Source organism: Bombina bombina, chromosome 6 (assembly GCF_027579735.1).
Source record: "Bombina bombina isolate aBomBom1 chromosome 6, aBomBom1.pri, whole genome shotgun sequence".
Lineage (NCBI taxonomy): Eukaryota > Metazoa > Chordata > Amphibia > Anura > Bombinatoridae > Bombina > Bombina bombina.
In genome coordinates, this window is record NC_069504.1 from 970,719,429 (window position 1) to 970,742,528 (window position 23,100).

At 38.5% G+C, this 23,100-nt stretch overlaps 1 protein-coding gene across 5 annotated transcripts in view; it reads left to right on the plus strand.

The window, feature by feature from the left end:
• Positions 1-23,100, plus strand: part of PCDH1 (protocadherin 1) — a 282,736-nt gene that overhangs the window by 11,819 nt on the left and 247,817 nt on the right. Inside the window, exon 1 of one of the 5 annotated variants that reach the window (XM_053718623.1) lies at positions 13,174-13,653. The exons of the other annotated variants lie outside the window; for them this stretch is intronic. Coding sequence (XP_053574598.1) covers positions 13,614-13,653 — 40 coding nt within the window. The 5' untranslated portion in view covers positions 13,174-13,613. Of the gene's footprint in view, positions 1-13,173; positions 13,654-23,100 lie in introns of those variants that run through there. 5 annotated transcript variants of the gene reach the window in all.

Consider the following 23,100-nt stretch of genomic DNA (forward strand, 5'->3'; position numbering starts at 1 on the left):
GAGTAAATTAGAAAGTTGCTTAATATTGCATGCTCTATCTGATTCATGAAAGAAAAAAAAATTGGGTTCAGTATCCCTTTAATAAATTTAATTTTAAAGGGATATTAGTGGGAAATGAAGGAGCAATAATAAAATGCTATATTGTGCTATTGCATTTTATTCTTGCACTATTGCTTGCAGACATAGTAAAAAAACATAATTAAAAGGGACAGTATAGTCAAAATTAAAATTTCATGATTCAGATAGGGGATGTCATTTTAAAAAAAACTTTCCAGTGTACTTTCATCATCAAACTAAAAGCAGCTTAAAGGGATAGAAAGGTTAAAACTGAAATGCACATTTGCATTTCATTTTTGCAATATACTTTCATTAGTAAAAAAATGCTTCTAGAAAGACTTATAACTGGTTTTCAATGACATGTACATATAGGGGCCGATTTATCATGTCCACCCGACATCAATAAATGGCGACAGCATACGCTGTCGGCATTTATCATTGCACAAGTATTTTGTGTGAAATGCTTGTGCAATGCTGCCCCCTGCAGATTTGCGACCAATATGCCGCTATCATGGGGTGTCAATCATCCCGATAGTATCTGATCAGGATGATTGCTGTCTGCCACCTAAGAGGTGGCGCACGAGTTGCTTCTTAACTTATGTTTCCGGCGAGCCTTAAAGGGACATGAAACCCAAATTTTTTTCTTTCATGATTTAGAAAGAGCATGTGATTTTAACCCCTTAATGACCGGACCATTTTTCAATTTTCTTACCCTTAATGACAATGGCTATTTTTACATTTCTGCAGTGTTTGTGTTTAGCTGTAATTTTCCTCTTACTCATTTACTGTACCCACACATATTATATACCGTTTTTCTCGCCATTAAATGGACTTTCTAAAGATACCATTATTTTCATCATATCTTATAATTTACTATAAAAAAAATTATAAAATATGAGGAAAAAATTGAAAAAAAACACACTTTTTCTAACTTTGACCCCAAAAATCTGTTACACATCTACGACCACCAAAAAACACCCATGCTAAATAGTTTCTAAATTTTGTCCTGAGTTTAGAAATACCCAATGTTTACATGATCTTTGCTTTTTTTGCAAGTTATAGGGCAATAAATACAAGTAGCACTTTGCTATTTCCAAACCACTTTTTTTCAAAATTAGCGCTAGTTACATTGGAACACTGATATCTGTCCGGAATCTCTGAATATCCCTTGACATGTATATATTTATTTTTAGAAGACAACCCAAAGTATTGATTTATACCCATTTTGGTATATTTCATGCCACCATTTCACTGCCAAATGCGAGCAAATAAAAAAAAATCGTTCACTTTTTTCCCAAATTTTGTCACAAACTTTAGGTTTCTCACTGAAATTATTTACAAACAGTTTGTGCAATTATGGCACAAATGGTTGTAAATGCTTCTCTGGGATCCTCTTTGTTCAGAAATAGCAGACATATATGGCTTTGGCATTGCTTTTTGGTAATTAGAAGGCCACTAAATGCCGCTGTGCACCACACGTGCATTATGCCCAGCAGTGAAGGGGTTAATTAGGGAGCTTGTAGAGACCTTGAAGGGTTAATTTTAGCTTTAGTGTATTGTAGTAAACAACCCAAAGTATTGATCTAGGCCCATTTTGGTACATTTGATGCCACCATTTCACCGCCAAATGCGAGCAAATAAAAAAAAAAGTTAAAATTTTCACAATTTTAGGTTTCTCACTGAAATTATTTACAAACAGCTTGTGCAATTATGTCACAAATGGTTGTAAATGCTTCTCTGGGATCTCCTTTGTTCAGAAATAGCAGACATATATGGCTTTGGCGTTGCTTTTTGGCAATTAGGAGGCCACTAAATGCTGCTGCGCACCACACTTGTATTATGCCCAGCAGTTAAGGGTTTAATTAGGTAGCTTGTAGAGAGCTTGCAGGGTTAATTTTAGCTTTAGTGTAGAGATCAGCCTCCCACCTGACACATCCCACCCCCTGATCCCTCCCAAACAGCTCTCTTCCCTCCCCCACCCCACAATTGTCCCTGCCATCTTAAGTACTGGCAGAAAGTCTGCCAGTACTAAAATAAAAGGTGTTTTTTTTTTTTTTTTATTATTCATCTGTGATGGACCCCTGCCTTAGCCCCCAACCTCCCTGATCCCCCCCAAACAGCTCTCTAACCCTCCCAACCTACCTATTTGCCACCATCTTGGGTACTGGCAGCTGTCTGCCAGTACCCAGTTTTCCCAAAAAAAGAGAGGTTGGTTTTTTTTTGGTTTTTTTCTTAAATACATAGTTTTCTGTAGTGTAGCTCCCCCCCCCCCAATAACCCCATCCCCCTACCCTAGCAGATCCTATTAGTATTTTTTAAAAAAAAAATGTTTTCTGCCCCCCTCTCTCTTCTTTAATCATTGGTGGCAGTGGTTGCTGCGCGCGCGCGCATACAAACACATGCACGCGCGTGCGCGCCCCCGCAGGCCCCCCTCCGCACGCTCCCAGCATCTGGCGGGCACATAGCACTTGCAGGAACCGGATGCCGGGTAGCGATGGGCCGCCCACCCACCTCCCTTGAAAGCTCCCACCCACCAACGAACGGCACCATCGCTACCGGTGCAGAGAGGGCCACAGAGTGGCTCTCTCTGCATCGGATGCTTGTTAAAGGGTATTGCAGGATGCCTCAATATCGAGGCATCACTGCAATACCCTGAGAGCTGCTGGAAGCGATTGCGATCGCTTCCAGCACTCTCTTAAACAACTGACGTACCAGGTACGTCCATTGTCACTAACTGTTAGTTTTTGCAGGACGTACCTGGTACGTCAGTTGTCATTAAGGGGTTAAACAACTTTCTAATTTACTTCTATTATCTAATTTGCTCCATTCTCTTGATATTATTTGCTGAAAAGTATATCTAGATATGCCCAGCAGCTGCTGATTGGTAGCTGCACATAGATGCCTCGTGTGATTCGCTCACCTATGTGTATTTATATTTCTTCAACAAAAGGTATCTAAAGAATGAAGCACATTAGATAATAGAAGTAAATTGGAATGTTATTTAAAATTGTATTCTCTACCTGAATCATGAAAGAATATTTTTGGGTTTAGTGTCCCTTTAAGGCTCGCATGGAAACTGCTGCATTTGCAGCATCATAAATCAGCCCCATAATATGCAAGTATGTTAACACTCAAACTCCACACCGTCTCAGAGAACCAGCAGTGGCTTGTATGACACAAATGAAGTCATTACCGATGCAAAACACACTACCACCAGCTCTCTGAACAGGTATGGTGTTGAATACTGGTGCACGGCCTTCACAGCATATGTGCATATGTCACTAAAAAAGAGTAATATATTTTACTAGAAGTTAATGGAGTGTATATTATTGTTGCTTATATAATTAGGGCCAGTAATGAATCAAGTACAGAGAGCTCAGTGACTTGCAAAAAGTTTATTATTTATTTATTGCAGCTATACCGTTCCAGCTTTTATCCAGCACCGCTGCTTCACTGGCAAGACTAGTGTTTCTGCAACATATTCTATACCTAGAGCTGGCTCTTTGCGGGTGCTGTGAGAGTCTTGTACACAGCCTGGCATTATGACTGATCCACAAATGGGAACTATAATTCCCAGCATGGTACTGGACAGAGAGCACAGATCTTATTGGCTCTTATTTGAAGTGCTTGTGCTGTCATTGGGAGTTATTATTTGTGTAAGTGATTTGTCGCTAGGTAATCCCTAATATTCTCCCCTCCAAGTGTGTGTTGCTAAATGTTGCAGAGGGAGGGGAGGTGCATAAAGAGTGAGGAAGGTAGCTGGAGTTGTGCTGCTGGATGCAGTAATGGGGATCAGCATAGCTTGGCAGGTGAGTGTCAGTATATCTCTTTTTGTGTGAAAGTATGTTTCTATGTATGTGGGTGTCTGTCACTGTAAGCAAGTGACAGACACACACATACATGTGTATCGCTGACACCAAGTGGATAGAAATGTATGTTCTGTGTCACTGGCATCAAAGGGTTAAAATATGCTATTGTGATCAAAGGGAGAAAAATGTTCTCTTACTTTCATCAAGGGAGATAAAATTATGTGATAATGGCATCAACGAGGATTAAAATCATTGTTGTCACTGTTATTGTCATTATGGGGTTACTATTTATCGGTTACTGACATCAAGTGGGTCAAAATCACTTTTCTGTGTTAGTTACTGGCATCAATGTGGTTAATTGTGAATCTGTGTGTTAATGGCAGAATGCATCAAAACTGCATTTAAAACACAGAGGGTAAAATAACACTCTTGATTTTCCAGAATTACTGTAATGCATTTGATAGGCAGAAAAAAATAGTTAATCAGCACTGGGCTGTGGGTTACCAACCATTACTCTTAAATTTATCAAGTTTAAGAAATATAAATTGCAGAATTGAGTTGCAGGGTCTAGGATTGGATTTTTTAAAGGAGCCGTTATATTTACCTGTGGCTCTAAGACACTGGTCTCTTTGAAACAAAGAAACATTTGTGAAGCCTGGCTAACTGACGAGGACACTGGTGCTATTATGATAGGGCTACAGTGGCCATGCACATGCTCTCTGGTGCTATTATGATAGGGCTACAGTGGCCATGCACATGATTTCTGGTGCTATTATGATAGGGCTACTGGGGCCATGCACATGAGTTCTGGTGCTATTATGATATGGCTACAGGGGCCATGCACATGATCTCTGGTGGTATTATGATAGGGCTACAGGGGCCATGCACATGAGTTCTGGTGCTATTATGATAGGGCTACAGGGGCCATGCACATGAGTTCTGGTGCTATTATGATATGGCTACAGGGGCCATGCACGTGAGTTCTGGTGCTATTATGATAGGGCTACTGGGGCCATGTACATGCTCTCTGGTGCTATTATTATAGGGCTACAGGGGCCATGCACATGAGTTCTGGTGCTATTATGATATGGCTACAGGGGCCATGCACATGCTCTCTGGTGCTATTATGATAGGGCTACTGGGGCCATGCACATGAGTTCTGGTGCTATTATGATATGGCTACAGGGGCCATGCACATGATCTCTGGTGCTATTATGATAGGGCTACAGGGCCCATGCACATGAGTTCTGGTGCTATTATTATAGGGCTACAGGGGCCATGCATATGAGTTCTGGTGCTATTATGATAGGGCTACAGGGGCCATGCACATGCGTTCTGGTGCTATTATGATATGGCTACAGGAGCCATGCACATGAGTTCTGGTGCTATTATGATAGGGCTACTGGGGCCATGCACATGAGTTCTGGTGCTATTATGATATGGCTACAGGGGCCATGCACATGAGTTCTGGTGCTATTATGATAGGGCTACTGGGGCCATGCACATGAGTTCTGGTGCTATTATGATAGGGCTACTGGGGCCATGCACATGAGTTCTGGTGCTATTATGATATGGCTACAGGGGCCATGCACACAAGTTCTGGTGCTATTATATCGCTACAGGGGCCATGTACATGAGTTCTGGTGCTATTATGATAGGGCTACTGGGGCCATGTACATGCTCTCTGGTGCTATTATTATAGGGCTACAGGGGCCATGCACATGAGTTCTGGTGCTATTATGATATGGCTACAGGGGCCATGCACATGAGTTCTGGTGCTATTATGATATGGCTACAGGGGCAATGCACATGAGTTCTGGTGCTATTATGATAGGGCTACAGGGGCCATGCACATGAGTTCTGGTGCTATTATGATAGGACTACAGGGGCCATGCACATGCGTTCTGGTGCTATTATGATATGGCTACAGGGGCCATGCACATGAGTTCTGGTGCTATTATGATATGGCTACAGGGGCCATGCACATGAGTTCTGGTGCTATTATGATAGGGCTACAGGGGCCATGCACATGAGTTCTGGTGCTATTATGATAGGGCTACAGGGGCCATGCACACAAGTTCTGGTGCTATTATGATATGGATACAGGGGCCATGCACATGAGTTCTGGTGCTATTATGATAGGGCTACTGGGGCCATGTACATGCTCTCTGGTGCTATTATGATAGGGCTACAGGGGCCATGCACATGAGTTCTGGTGCTATTATGATATGGCTACAGGGGCAATGCACATGAGTTCTGGTGCTATTATGATATGGCTACAGGGGCCATGCACATGAGTTCTGGTGCTATTATGATATGGCTACAGGGGCCATGCGCATGAGTTCTGGTGCTATTATGATATGGCTACAGGGGCCATGCACATGATTTCTGGTGCTATTATGATAGGGCTACAGGGGCCATGCACATGAGTTCTGGTGCTATTATGATATGGCTACATTGGCCATGCACATGAGTTCTGGTGCTATTATGATATGGCTACAGGGGCCATGCACATGAGTTCTGGTGCTATTATGATATGGCTACAGGGGCCATGCACATGATTTCTGGTGCTATTATGATAGGGCTACAGGGGCCATGCACATGATTTCTGGTGATATTATGATAGGGCTACAGGGGCCATGCACATGCTCTCTGGTGCTATTATGATAGGGCTACAGGGGTCCTGCACATTATCTCTGGTGCTATTATGATATTGCTACAGGGGCCATGCACATGCGTTCTGGTGCTATTATGATATGGCTACAGGGGCCATGCACATGAGTTCTGGTGCTATTATGATATGGCTACAGGGGCCATGCACATGAGTTCTGGTGCTATTATGATAGGGCTACTGGGGCCATGCACATGAGTTCTGGTGCTATTATGATATGGCTACAGGGGCCATGCACATGAGTTCTGGTGCTATTATGATAGGGCTACTGGGGCCATGCACATGAGTTCTGGTGCTATTATGATATGGCTACAGGGGCCATGCACACAGGTTCTGGTGCGATTATATCGCTACAGGGGCCATGTACATGAGTTCTGGTGCTATTATGATAGGGCTACTGGGGCCATGTACATGCTCTCTGGTGCTATTATTATAGGGCTACAGGGGCCATGCACATGAGTTCTGGTGCTATTATGATATGGCTACAGGGGCCATGCACATGATTTCTGGTGCTATTATGATAGGGCTACAGGGGCCATGCACATGCGTTCTGGTGCTATTATGATATGGCTACAGGGGCCATGCACATGAGTTCTGGTGCTATTATGATAGGGCTACTGGGGCCATGCACATGAGTTCTGGTGCTATTATGATACGGCTACAGGGGCCATGCACATGAGTTCTGGTGCTATTATGATAGGGCTACTGGGGCCATGTACATGCTCTCTGGTGCTATTATGATAGGGCTACAGGGGCCATGCACATGAGTTCTGGTGCTATTATGATATGGCTACAGGGGTGATGCACATGAGTTCTGGTGCTATTATGATATGGCTACAGGGGCCATGCACATGAGTTCTGGTGCTATTATGATATGGCTACAGGGGCCATGCACATGAGTTCTGGTGCTATTATGATATGGCTACAGGGGCCATGCACATGATTTCTGGTGCTATTATGATAGGGCTACAGGGGCCATGCACATGAGTTCTGGTGCTATTATGATATGGCTACAGGGGCCATGCACATGAGTTCTGGTGCTATTATGATATGGCTACAGGGGCCATGCACATGAGTTCTGGTGATATTATGATAGGGCTACAGGGGCCATGCACATGCTCTCTGGTGCTATTATGATAGGGCTACAGGGGCCATGTGCATAATCTCTGGTGCTATTATGATATGGCTACAGGGGTCCTGCACATTATCTCTGGTGCTATTATGATATTGCTACAGGGGCCATGTACATACTTTCTGGTGCTATTATGATATGGCTATAGGGGTCCTACACATTATCTCTGGTGCTATTATGATATGGCTACAGGGGCCATGTACATAATCTCTGGTGCTATTATGATATGGCTACAGGGGTCCTGCACATTATCTCTGGTGCTATTATGATATGGCTACAGGGGCCATGTACATAATCTCTGGTGCTATTATGATATGGCTACAGGGGCCATGTACATGAGTTCTGGTGCTATTATGATAGGGCTACAGCAGCCATGTACATAATCTCTGGTGCTATTATGATATGGCTACAGGTGCCATGTACATAATCTATGGTGCTATTATGATATGGCTACAGGGGCCATGTACATGAGTTCTGGTGCTATTATGATATGGCTACAGGGGCCATGTACATGACCTCTGGTGCTATTATGATAGGGCTACAGCAGCCATGTCCATAATCTCTGGTGCTATTATGATATGGCTACATGGGACATGTACATGAGTTCTGGTGCTATTATGATATGGCTACAGGGGCCATGTACATGACCTCTGGTGCTATTATGATAGGGCTACAGCAGCCATGTCCATAATCTCTGGTGCTATTATGATAGGGCTACATTAGCCATGTACATAATCTCTGGTGCTATTATGATAGGGCTACAGGGGCCATGTACATGATCTATGGTGCTATTATGATAGGGCTACAGGGGCCATGCACATGATCTCAGGTGCTATCATTATAGGGCTACAGGGGTCATGCACATGATTTCTGGTGCTACCATGATAGGACTACAGGGGCCATGCACATGATTTCTGGTGCCATCATGATAGGGCTACAGGGGCCATGCACATGATCTCTGGTGCTATTATGATAGGGCTACAGGGGCCATGTACATGATCTATGGTGCTATTATGATAGGGCTACAGGGGCCATGTACATGATCTATGGTGCTATTATGATAGGGCTACAGGGGCCATGCACATGATCTCAGGTGATATCATTATAGGGCTACCGGGGCCATGTACATAATCTCTGGTGCTATTATGATATGGCTACAGGGGCCATGTACATGATTTCTGGTGCTATTATGATAGGGCTACAGCAGCCATGTACATAATCTCTGGTGCTATTATGATATGGCTACAGGGGCCATGTACATAATCTATGGTGCTATTATGATATAGCTCAAGGGGCCATGTACATGAGTTCTGTTGATATTATGATATGGCTACAGGGGCCATGTACATAACCTTTGGTGCTATTATGATAGGGCTACAGCAGCCATGTACATAATCTCTGGTGCTATTATGATAGGGCTACAGCAGCCATGTACATAATCTCTGGTGCTATTATGATAGGGCTACAGGTGCCATGCACATGATCTATGGTGCCATTATGATAGGGCTACAGGGGCCATGTACATAATCTCTGGTGCTATTATGATAGGGCTACAGGTGCCATGCACATGATCTATGGTGCTATTATGATAGGGCTACAGGGGCCATGTACATGATCTATGGTGCTATTATGATAGGGCTACAGGGGCCATGCACATGATCTCAGGTGCTATCATTATAGGGCTACAGGGGTCATGCACATGATTTCTGGTGCTACCATGATAGGACTACAGGGGCCATGCACATGATTTCTGGTGCCATCATGATATGGCTACAGGGGCCATGCACATGATCTCTGGTGCTATTATGATAGGGCTACAGGGGCAATGCACATGATCTCTGGTGCTACCATGATAAGCTCAGGGGCTCAGCCCTGGGTGCTCAATGGCACTCATAGGAAGCTGTGCTGTCCCCAGAGTCACAGGCAGTTAACCCCAGACAGGTCTGGGTGCAAGGCCCATAGGGAAAATTACAAAACAAATTAATACAACACACAGAGAAAGTCCAACATTCACTTACAAGCTCTCAGCTAAGATTAAAAGCAAAATTTGAAGGGGTAGTTACCGCATCTGGCCAAATGTGACAAGCCCAGGTACCTCATCAAGGTCCCTTCCAAAACCTGGGTCCCTTAACCAGCCAAACAATGCAAGATCTCAATCAAACTGGGAACAAGTGAAGGGTGCACAGGCTTATGTAATCACCCTAGACATATACAAAACACATACATTATATAAATATATATATATATATATATATATATATATATATATATACACATACATACATACACATGTTGTATGTTGTATTCTACCTCTATGGTATGTACTAATTTTTTATAATGAGTGATAAAACTTGCTGGTTACTCAAACTAGGTCTCATTTGGAAACCAATGAAATCTAAACTACAGCAGAAAGATGTTAGAATTATTTTACATTGTATTTATGGAAGTTCACAAGGACTATGTAATACATTTGATCTATTACCTCATGAGTGGAACAGTTAGCCTTGGACATTATAGAGTTTGCTTGCCACTGACAAATAGTTTTGAGGTAACACAATTAGATTTAGGATGCATATTTTGGCCTAGGCCAGGAGGATTTGGGGGAGAGGCAGCCTTTTACGAGTGATATGCCATCTTACCCCCATGCTAACTTATGTTTTATTTATTAAATTAAGGGACAGGAAACCCAAACATTTTCTTTCATGATTTGGATAGAACATACAATTTTAAACAACTTTCCAATTTACTTATTAAATGTGCTTCATTATGTTATTATTTAATGAAGAAACAGCATTGCACTAATGGCAGCTAGATTAACACATCTAGTTAGCCACTCACAAGAGACAAATGTGTGCAGGAACCAATCAGCAGCTAGCTCCCACTAGTGTAGGATATGTGCATATTCTTTTTCAACAAGGGATACCAAGAGAACAAAGCACATTTGAAAATAGAAGTGAATTTAAAGGGACACTGAACCCAATTTTTTTCTTTCGTGATTCAGATAGAGCATGACATATTAAGCAACTTCCTAATTTACTCCTATTATGAAATTTTCTTTATTCTCTTGGTATCTTTATTTGAAATGCAAAAATGTAAGTTTAGATGCCGGCCCATTTTTGGTTAACAACCTGGGTTGTTCTTGCTGATTGGTGGATAAATTCTTCCACCAATAAAAAAAAGTGCTGTCCAGAATGCTGAACTAATAAAGCTTAGATGCCTTCTTTTTCAAATAAAGATAGCAAGAGAACGAAGGAAAATTGATAATAGGAGTAAATTAGAAAGTTGCTTAAAATTGCATGCTCTATCTGAATCACGAAAGAAAATTTTGGAGTTCAGTGTCCCTTTAAGTGTCTGAAAATGACATGCTCTGTCTTAATAATGCAAGCTTAAAGGGACACTCAGGTTTTATTACATTTTCATGATTCAGATACAGCATGTAATTTTAAACAACTTTCCAATTTACTTCCATTAAAAAAAATGTGCACAGTCTTTTATATTTACACTTTTTTGAGTCACCAGCTCCTACTGAGCATGTGCAAGAACTCAGACTATACGTATATGCATTTGTGATTGGCTGATTGCTATCACATGGTACAGGGGGAGTGGAAATATACATAACTTTGAAATGTGTTAGAAAAGAATCTACTACTCATTTGAAATTCAGAGTAAATGCTATTGTATTGTCTTGTTATCTTGCATGTGTTGATTATGCAAATCTGCTGTGTTTACTGACTTTCCTATTGCTTTAAAACAACCCATTGATATTGGGTTATGAGCATGACATGTACCTGCATTCCTGAAATCTTGTGGTGAAAAATATATAAGTTAAAATTGTTCAGTGGCTAGCAGATTTCCCAGTGCTAATGGCAGAACAATAACTAAATATGCCACAATTTGAATTTGACACATACAGTACTGCTTTTCAGTATTTATTTTTTTATATGTATTTATAATTCCCCACATTGGATTTTGGTGGATTTTTTACCCTAATGAAGTTTGTTTGTGTGTGAATTAATTGAGATGTTGTGAGCAGGAGTTCTTTAACACTTGCAATAATGCAGTTTTTTGTTACAATTTAACCATAACTGAGCTAACATAGAAAAGGCAGATAATGGGCATCATAACACAAAGGGAGCTATTTTTTCCATATGTATGAATATCTCAGTAAACCAATTTACTTTTAGTCCTCCTTGTCCAACTCACGTTCACCTGGCCAGTGTGATTAATCACTATTTTTCAGAGCAGCTCCCCCAACTATCCCCATTTACAACACACAAAGAATTCCTACTAATCTCTGTATTTGGGTGTGTGCATTAGTGTTTGGAGCAATTCTCTAGAATATGATTGCCCTTTCGTTTTCATATGTTATACAGTACAGTATATTTTTTATTTTGATTAATCACATTGCTAAAGGATGATCAAGCTTTGTTAGTGAAAAATACATTTCCATGCAGTACCTCATCTGAATAGGCTAAACAGCTCTTGATATTAACCCTTAAATGACAATATAACTCATTTACATGTGCATTATCCCCAATGATTGTATACCTATTTGTTTCAGTTAGTGGGTATCAAAGCATAAACAGTTAAATTGTAAAAATAACAATAGTTTGCTGGGTGTATGATCACTCATTGTTCTTATTCTTATTATCCCAATTCACTGTTTGCTCCAGGTGTAAAAAAAAATCTATGGGTGTGGTAGGACCTGCCACACCCTGTGTAGCAATACAAACATCACAGTTTGCAAACTGAAATGTCAAGTTTACTGTAAATATTAAAGGCATGGGTTTGTGCTAGGCAGCAATACTCTGGCAATCATATGGTTACAGCAAATATAAGACTGTTTATTTGTATAGATCAGGTGAGATTACAACAAACCACATTTTACATGCATGAAATAGTTAGTTTGAGACATTGAATATAATACCAAGTATAAAGAAATAAAGATTTTGATATGGCTGGATCTTGATACACTTTTGATGGAATCCATGTTGAAAGACGCAGTCATTTCAAATCAATAGAAACAGCTCAAGTATCTGGGTTATATAACATAATTATGCTGCTCAATATAGCTTGTATTTTGCTGCATTCCTACAAAATAAGGGGTGCATTATATTCCAGACATAATTTATGGACCTCAGACTAAAATCGTAAACAAATAACCGGGATAACCGTCCTTGAGATTACAGATTTACTCCCAGTGTCTGTATAGTTAAACCCAGACTGCAAAGTGTTGAAAGATGAGTATTAACACAATCAGCTGTCTGAATTTTCACTCATATAATCAGTGTACTGCAGAATCACCCACTGATTGTAACAAGCTTAAATGTTGCACTAGAATGAATTACTGAGCTTCCAAGCTGCAGCCCTTGTTTTTCTGAAATACCCACTACTCACCACACCCCCAGGGGGTCAAACAAGAGCGGGGGAGGAGGGGCTGTTGGCTTCACTGATAGGGGTAAAAGAAAAGTGTCCATTTGCAGAGTTAAGGCATGCAACAAGCACATAGCATGGGGAGACACAGAGAGAAGAGATGCTAGCAAAGCAGTGCTGAGTGCTGGATCTGATAAGAGTAAGGAGCTCCTCCCACAGTATAGAGAGAGACAGTGTGAGAGAGCCAGAGAGAGAGGTGCTGGCTGATTCCAGCTCCACACACACACATACAGCTACAGACCGGGACGGTAGCTTGGGCTCTGCCCGCTTGCTGCAGCCGGAGCTGGCTACAAGGGAGCAGCTTGCACCCTACTGCGGACCTCAACTGGAGTCTACCCCCAGCTGGGGGATTCAGCTCGTCTTGACTACGTGTTTTTTGTGCATCCGGGTGGGATTTTATTATTATTGTATTTTTTTTTTTTTAATTCCTTATTTGCACAATCTTGATTGCTGGACTTGCTCGTGTGGATGTGACACCGGGAGTAAAAGAGAGCAAAGAGATAAGGAGACGATGACGAGCAGAGAACGAGGCAGGAGAAAAGCTGAGCAAGGTACGTGAGACTCTGATAGAAAGTGGGGGACACCAGATGAAGGATTCGCTCCCTCAGTTGCACACTATTTCGTAGTGGAGCTAAAGTGGGTAGCTAAGCAATTGCACTGCAGTTCTGTCTTGCAGCCAACTGGTTAAATCCTTACATAAAACACCATTAAAAGCTGCGTCTTATACATTCTAAAAGTTGTTTTTCTGGTGATGCGATGCTTAATATCTCTATAGTTTGGGGCATTTAAGTAATTGAGGTTCTCGATATATTGATTATAGGTTTTAAGCTTGAAAGGGGGAAAGACTATACCTCTTAACCCCTAATTATGTTCTTTTCAGACGATGGGGGCACTGTGCTGCTTTAAATCCTATATATAATGGTTTATTCTCACCATATAAGTGAATCCACTAACCCCAATCAATCCTTTGCCCCAGATAAGGGTAATAGGGTAGTTCAGATCACCTTTACAGTACTATATTTTAGCTGTAGCCCTGAGAGTTCCCTATAACACCCCATTCTGTTATTTGGGCGTTAGCAGGGAGATCTATAGGGTGTTAGCGGGGATGAGATGGCTATAGTATAATTATATCTGCACATCATGTAAGCAGCGTTAGTGAGCGAGGGTTAGAGGATAGTGAATGAGTATCTGCGCATCATACAGCCAGCAGTGATCGCTCCTGCGCTGAAGGGACTGCAGCCCCTAGAAGAGGTATATGATGGCAAGGAATGGATTCTACTAATAGAAGAAAAATGGATTACAAGAAGACTGGTTGTCAATCATTTTGTATTGCATAGTATAAGGAACTGGCGAGGATGTAATAGGATAACATGAGCTCATAATCCGTGTTTATTGTATAAGGTATCTACTACTTTTTAACTCGTTCAATTCTGCAAATTGATTAAACTTCACAGTATTGTTAATGTGGAAATACGTTTACTGTAGGGATATGTGTATGTATATATATATATATATATATATATATATATATATATATATATATATATATATAATGTGTGTGACTGTTCATTTACTAATAACAGAATAGAATACAGCAGTAATGGAAGGCAGCCCCCCTCCCACCTATCCACAACCTACTATAGCCAGAGGTTACTGCAGCGCTTTGCTGTGCACAGTACTCAGCCCTGTATATACATCTGATGGGAAACCAGCCACAGAGTGAGAGCTCTGTGGGGATAGTACTCATTAAAAAAACATTAAAAATATATATATACAGTCGTGAATAGAAACAGCCTGTGTAGTATCTGCTTAATGGAGGTTGTGTATTGCATTAGAAAAAGTGTTAATCTAAAAAGGGGGATCCATAATGTTAGTGAATTGGTAGCTCTAAAGAGATGGACAGTAGAAAGAGTGTTCCTTAATGGGGGATCTGTAGGGAACATTGATTTTAGTAGACTATAGATATGCCAGTCTGTAGCTGGCTGCATTTGATATGTACAGGCACTACTGAGATTATGTTGAGGGGGCTGAGAAGTGATTTCTGCTTTTGAAGTGATTGACGTAGCAGAAGGGATAATATTCACATAGGTGCTACTGCATAGGACATTATAGGAACATTTAATTGGAGACCAGAAATCGTGACTTAAATTGATTCTGGAGCCCAATATATTTCCCTTTTTTTCCTTTTGATATAAAAGTAAGAAACATGCACAACCTTCACTATTGGTTATAGTACTGACCAAGCTTTCCTCTGACTTCTCTTATACAGGATTAGAGCAAACCAGAAGCTCTACATGTTCAGTTTCCCTGCTAAATGTGTAGGAATTTCTACAAAAGGGTGGGAGTATATAATGCACTGACTATGGGTGAGGTACCCTTATATTGTGAGGCATCATTGCATAGAGCTGTGATGGTGAATCCTCTTGTAGGGGTCCAAGATCAGTACTTACCTTGCTATGTGCATCTTACAGAGGGAAGCAGTGCTATGATCTTCCCTTCTTGAGATGCCTGCAGGTGTCCGATTAACACTGAGCCAGCTGTCAGAAGCGGGGGGAGTCTGGGAAGCGCTGCTTCATGCCATGTAGGGACCCTTTTTAGTATACAAGCTGTTGCTATATATCTCTAAAATACATCTTCCTTTCTGTTATGGGGCAAGCTGTTGCATAGCACTCTAATTGTGAGTGTGGAATTTTTTTTATATATATATATGTGTGAGAGATGTATGTATTGTTTGTCATTTCCATTTTCGCTTATCCAAGTTAGTAGATAGAGGTATTCAATCAATAAAATAACCCAACCTGACGCACACAGACACTCCTGAGAGCTGGTACTTCAGAAAATGCATACTATCTGATCCAATTATTTAATAGGTAATGGATGTATGGTCCTGATACAGACCAAGAATCAGAAGGAGATTACCCCAGGAAAATGTATACCATCCGACCAATATATCCAATGCAATTTCCTTATAGTTTAACGTTGCAACCATTTCTCATCCCATGTTCACAACACACATTACTGTTTGTTATGGAGATAGATTCTGTACAATGAAGACAAAAATGCACTTAAATGGTCCAATCAAACACAATGCTTGCCGAGTTTATTGCAGAAACACTTGGTTATTATCACATACATCCATACTGTATATAATGACTGGCTATCGGCTTATATATAACTTTGAGCCTGTCATTCTACATTCTGTTAAGTAAACTGACATTTTTGTTGCTTTAGTATCTTATTTATGTCACAGTTTGAATGTTTGTTCTAAATATACTGCAAAATACCTGGTTGATCTTAAAATTATTTCTATTTCATTTCTAGGGACATTTAGGTGTTGCACTTTTTTCGTAAATACTGCAGTATCTGATGAGTGTTGCACCTGTGTTTTGTGCATGTTCTTGCAATGCACGCAAGACCTCTGTCCAATATCTTTTTGCGTTAAAGCTTGCTTTGTATATCATTTCCATATGTTTCAAACTTCAGTAGCTACAGTCACGTTTAAGAATCATTTTGATGAAGTCTGAATTAATTAGTTACCTTCCCCACTTGATTTGACTTCACGCTTCATGTTTTGTTAATTCAGTGTATGCTTTATGTATTCTTTTAAAATCTTACCACAGTAGTGGGGAAGCTGAAATGTCTTCTTTTGCTGCAAGTCAGTAAGAAGCTTTAGCTATTTACTACATATGTAAACCATGCCACTAGCCTCTATACTATAGTTTGCCAAGGCCAACATTCATACATGAATGTCTTGACCTGTGTACACACACACACTCTGCTGGAAGCTGTCAGCAGGTCACAATTTCTAATTCCTTTAATGAATGTGTGACTTAACAGCATACCCTTAATAGAGTTGGTAACTTGGCAGTCGTTCTTCTTATCATGGAATCTCTTTCGTTCCCTTCTTTCATCTCCCCTGAAATTTGATGTTGCCTTGGTTTGCTCTTGCTTGCTTGAGTGAGTGTGTTATGTATTTTTTTCCCCCTTCCTCTCCATACCTGCCAGACTATAACAGTGAGAACAAGCAGACTTATTTTATTTGAATATATACAGTATATATCTATATTAGTTTTCATCCTGTTCTGTTTAGATATTTATAGAATGCAATGCACAAAGGCTATTATTTTGTAGCAGAGTAATAAAATAGATTTGTCTTCATTATTTTGTTATATTTAGCACATATCTTTAACTGTTCAACAAATTCTGGAATAGTTTAGAAATTTGGTTACATTTTTCATATACAGTAGTTTTAAGCTTTGGGTTCCAGTTTAGACCCCTAGTTTTAAGAAACCTGGGTAAATGGTGGAGGTATGGTAAGGCTTTTGGTGTGTGTAGTCTGTAGAATCTGGGTTTTGTTTGGATAATAAATGCACATTGGACTCCATGACTATTAATTATGCACTGGAAATACAATTACTGATGTGCTTCCCGACTATAAAAGTCAAACTGTATTAGGGCATTTGGTTAATAACACTATGCAGATTATGTTCTGCATTTTCCTTAATCCAGAACATATTTAACGTCAACAGGATCACCAGTATGAAGCATTTTTTTCTCTGACTATATATGCATTACAATCTAGCACACTGAAGCTAAAATTAAGAACTGCATTTGTTTACATTTTTTATTTTGACCTAATATGTACTGCATTAAAACATGAGACTGTCACTTGTACTATTCAATCAAGCTGTCTTTCAAACCAGAAAATGTGTGAGAGCTGCTGTGTATGAAATATGCAACTGGTGTACCTTTCGTCCAGATTCTTATTGCTTCTTAAAAATGTATTGGCATACAATCTTGTGTGTATATTTTTGCCTCTATATTCCTTGCAGTTCTTACTAGGGCCCTTGTAAATTCTGTCCTTTCTACACATCCACTCCCCTGCACTCACCATTGTCACAGCAGTTATTAAAGGGAAATGTGTGTATTTCTTACATGCTATTTGAATAAGAAATCAGCCAAGCAAAATGTGTTTAATTTTGTTAGTAAAATTTAAGACTATGGTATCTTTATGTATATTGGTTATTCAAATAGGAATACATTTTAAATGGCAAATTTTATTTCAAAATTGCGCCCCCCCCCCCCCATTAAATGCCTTTGCTAGAATTGCATAGTCTTTGAAGCAGTTTTCATTCAAACGATCACTATTTCACAATCTGCTGGTTGCTTTTCTTTTTTTATAGTGCAGAAGGCAGGGAGCACAGTATGGAGAATCTCGTAAAATGAAGCATGATTATGTAATGGTATATACACTTTAATGCACTGCTATAATGGATAACATGATGGGTGTATCTATAATAAAGATTCAGGGCAGTAAATGCTATGTAAAGAGTATGTATATGTATGTGTGTGTGTATATGTATGTGTGTGTATATATATATATATATATATATATATATATATATGTATATATATATATATATATATATATATATATATGTATATATATATGTATATATATATATATATATATATATATATATATATATATATATATATATATATATATATATATATATATATATATATATATTTCTTTTTTTATGAACAGCTCCTTCAATATACTGGGAGAATCCGCCCAATAAAAAGGAGGAAAAGAAAAAATAAATATTTTTTTAAAATAATAAATATATAGCAAAATCAGAAATACCTATAAGATGATTCATTGAACATAAAGATTTTCTAATCAGATATTTACTTAAAATATGACCAAATGGCAACTACAGATGATAGGAGTGTGTTATTGTCCTCGTACAATCGTGATTGTTATCAGCATTTCAATTTGTCTTATCAGTAGTGTGTGAAATGTGTTGCAGAAAACAATCTGTTTGGCTCTGAAAAATGGATGGTAATTAAATAGAATATTTTGTGTGAATTGTTGAGTATTAATTAGTCCGACACTTGTGTGTGTGTGTGTGTGTGTGTATATATATATATATATATATCACTGAGGTTGAAAGGATAAAGGGTTGATAGCTGGAAATAGTTATTCAATTGAATATGTTTAATGTTATTCTACTAATAAACATTTTCTCTTATTAGAGTAAATGTATAGATTGTATTTTGTGTCCTTCAATCTTTAAGCCTTTTTGTTCAGTCAGATTTTTTTTATATATATATTTTTTTTTTTTTTCTTTAGTGACCTTTTACTTGGATGTGTGGAATTTTTTATTGTGTTTTAAATGATCATGTCCTTTTGGTTGGGGAGTAATAGATATAGATATGGAAAAATAATCACTATAGCAGTCAAAGAAGACATTTTTTGCTGTCCTTAATATTTGGAATACTATAAAAACCACTCTTGGTATAACATTCTACAGTTATTCTATTTGTAATAAAGCTAACATAGGGATTTTTAGATTTTTATTTAAATTTGTTTTTGATTATCTATGGTGACCATTTTATGAATTCTTGTAGCTGTTAAGCTGCCAACTACAAACTTTGCAATTACTTTTTTTTTTTTTTTTTTTTTTTTTCATTTTAGTACACAAACCCACTTTTTCCCATGTTCTGTATCCCCTTGGTTTACTACCAGTGGAGGGTGCTGTTGAGTCAGAAGCATACTGTCCTGTTTTATACTAATGACCTAGCTAGCTTTGTTTAAAAAAATCTATTTCAAGTTTATTAGATATGAAGATATTGGTTTACACTTTATCCATTTTATTACACAGTCTAACTTAAATGTGTGTGTATAGGTTCTTGTATTCATAATTCCAATTTTTTTTTTTTTTTACCTTTTTAGAAAGAAAAGACAAAGTGAAGATTTTTAAAAGAATGAAATGTAAATGTCTGGGAAATCTCCTTGTAAATTTAATTAACATGTAATCACATCCAATCTGTATTTGTATGAGAAAATAAGCCTGCTATTGTAATTCTGTAGCCTTTTGACCGCTTTAAAAGCAGGTATTTCAGAGTGCCGAGCATAAAATAGACAAGAAAAATAACAATAATATGCATGCTTAATACAAAGCAGAAAACCCAAGATTTAATTTATGTCTCACAAATATAAAACCCGCTAAACACTGCGGTCTCTCTAGCAGAAAGGTTTTGCAGTAAAAATAAAAAAAAAAATGCTTATTAAATCTATTTTCTCTCTGTGCTAGATTTTTAGGATTTTTGCTAAGTCTTGGATTTCTTTTTCCAGCATTCATAAAAGAATATGAATTGGTGACACAGCTTTGTGTAAATGAAAGCAGTACAGTTTGTGCTAGACCGATCTCTTCACAAGATAGTGTTGAATTTCCCATATTACACAGTGGCAGCGATTTTTATTACTTGTGTGTTTTTAGCTGTTGGGTAAAATCGTCTGCATGCATTTCTAACAAACGGGGAGACCTCCTGCAAAACCAAAAGGTATAATGACAGATGGTCAAGTTTTTAGGTGGTCCAAGGATTAAACGTGAGGGTTTTCTCATCATTTTTTTTTTTTTTTTTTTTCTTTTTCATTCTACAATGTTAGAGAGGTCTGTCTGGGGTTTTTTTTTTTTTCCCCCCCATGACTTATGGATGGGAATCTCCTCCTTTTTTTTTTTTTTTTTTTTTTTTTTTTTTTTTTAAAGATTGTTACAAGCATTAGTCTGCACTTCTGCCACTGACTTAATGAGAAACCGGTTGGCAATTTTTATTTGGAGATTATAAACCAGGTACTTTATTTCCATACAATTTGGATAACACAAATTAGCTTATCACTCTGGTAACAAAGAATAGTTTTATGCTGTAAATGTGCCCAGCAATGTTTAGCTTACTTTGGTACGTTATTGTATTGCGCATAGTGTCTTATAAACTCTCCCCTTTTAGATGTGGTTCTTTTATTAATACTCCACATGCTTTTTCAGATCTTGTAATATTTTCTTCATTTTATCTTTCGAAAAATAAAGACCTTATTCAAACCATTGATGCATAGATTTTTCTTTTGTGATTTCAGATAAAGGATACATTTTTTTTTTCCCCAACTACTTTCCAATTTACCTCTTACATAATCTGCTTCATTCTCTTGGTATATTTTGTTGAAAAGCATACCTATGTATGTTTCAGAGTTAGCTTCTGATTGGTGGCTACACATATATGCCTCCTTGTCATTGGCTCACCCGATGTGTTCAGCAAGGTTCCAGTAGTTCATTGGTGCATCTTCAAAAAGGATACCCAGAAAATGAAGCATCCTTGATAACAGTACATTGGAAATCTGTTTAAGATTGTAATCTCTATCTGACTTATGAATGGCAAAAAGATGGGTTTCACGTCCCTCTAACACTTTATCCATAACCGCACTAAGATACTATAGTACTGATTTTAAATGGACTTTTTTTTTTTTTTGGATTTCTGTCATCTTGTCATAGTTCATACAGCATTTCTTTTCACATCATACAGAAGGTGCAGGCTGTGACCTGCAGTCGTACCAAGATGCACTCTAAGCTACCAATCGGATTTTCCCAAAGCGTTATGCTGTGATGCCTGAAGGTAATCGGTGTACGTCACCTGCTAGTTCTAGGTAAATCATGACACAGTAAATGCGGGATCAAGACTGCAAGAGCTCATATTTAACCACCTCTGTCTAAACTATTTTAAATGCCTGCACTATAATGGCAATTCTTACAAGAAAATGTTATCAAATTTACATGCTGCTTCTCATTGTAATTGTATGAAATGCTTCCATTGTTATATTAGACGCATTACAAATACACACTGGCCCATACTAAAGGGGTAGAAGATCGTGTGTTTGTTTTTTAAAGGGCCTGCAAAGTCAAAATTAAATGTTCGTGATTCGGATAGAACATGCAATTTAAAAAAACTTTCCAATTTACTTTTGGTATCAAATTTGCTTCATTCTCTTGGTATCTTTTACTGAAGAGTAAAAGTAGGTAGGCTCAGGAGTGTGCACGTGTTTTTAGTACCCTATGGCAGCAGTGTTTTGCAACCATGTATATCAGAGCTACAAATAATGTTGCAAAACACTGCTGCCATAGGGTACTAAAGACACGTGCACACTCCTGAGCTCTTATGAGCCTATCTAGTTTTACTCTTTAATAAAAGATACCAAGAGGACAAAGCAAATTTGATAACGCAAGTAAATTGGAAAGTTGTTTAAAATTGCATGCTCTGAGTCATGAACATTTAATTTTCACTTAACTGTCCCTTTAACAGTGCTTGGGAGCAAGCAGAAAGCTAATAGTGTGAATAGATTTATTCATTTGAAATATCCTATCTATCTCTTAGTAGTGATGGGCAAATGTTTGCTTTTATTAGAAATATTGTCTCCCTTGACATTAGCTCTCTTGTTCAATTGTTTCTCTGTTGAAGGGACAGTCTAGTATAAATTAAACTTTCATTATTCAGATAGGACTTAATTTTAATCAACTTTCAATTTACTTTTATCATCAAATTTGCTTTTTTCTCTTTGTATTCTTAGTTTAAACTAAACATAGGTAGGCTCATATGCTAATTTCTAAGCCTTTGAGGGCTGCCTCTTATCACATGCTTTTTAAATCTCCAACACAAAGAGACAGAAAGTACACGTGGGCTATATAGATAACACTGTGTTCAGGCACAGGGGGTTATTTAAGATTTAGCACAATACAATGCTAAATTTAAGACAATAGATAATAAACAGTCAGTCATGTGATCAGGGGGCTGGAAGAAGGTTCCTAGATACAAGGTAATCACAAAGGTAAAAAGTACATTAATATAACTGTGTTGGTTATGCAAAACTGGGGAATGGGTAATAAAGGGATTATCTATATTTTAAAACAATAACAATTCTATGGTTGACTGTCCCTTTAACAATATAATCCACAATCAAACTTTGCATTCAATAAACAAAAAAATTATCTTTTCACAAATGTTTGTAATATTTTAATGAATGTGAACGGGCCATATTGTGAACTTTTGTTCACTCACAGAACAGGCAAATGTTTACACCAGATGCTCTCATACTTTGAGACGAGGTTTACTTTTTTGGGGGAATTTTGAGAAATTTGAAATCACACGCCAGTATTGTGATT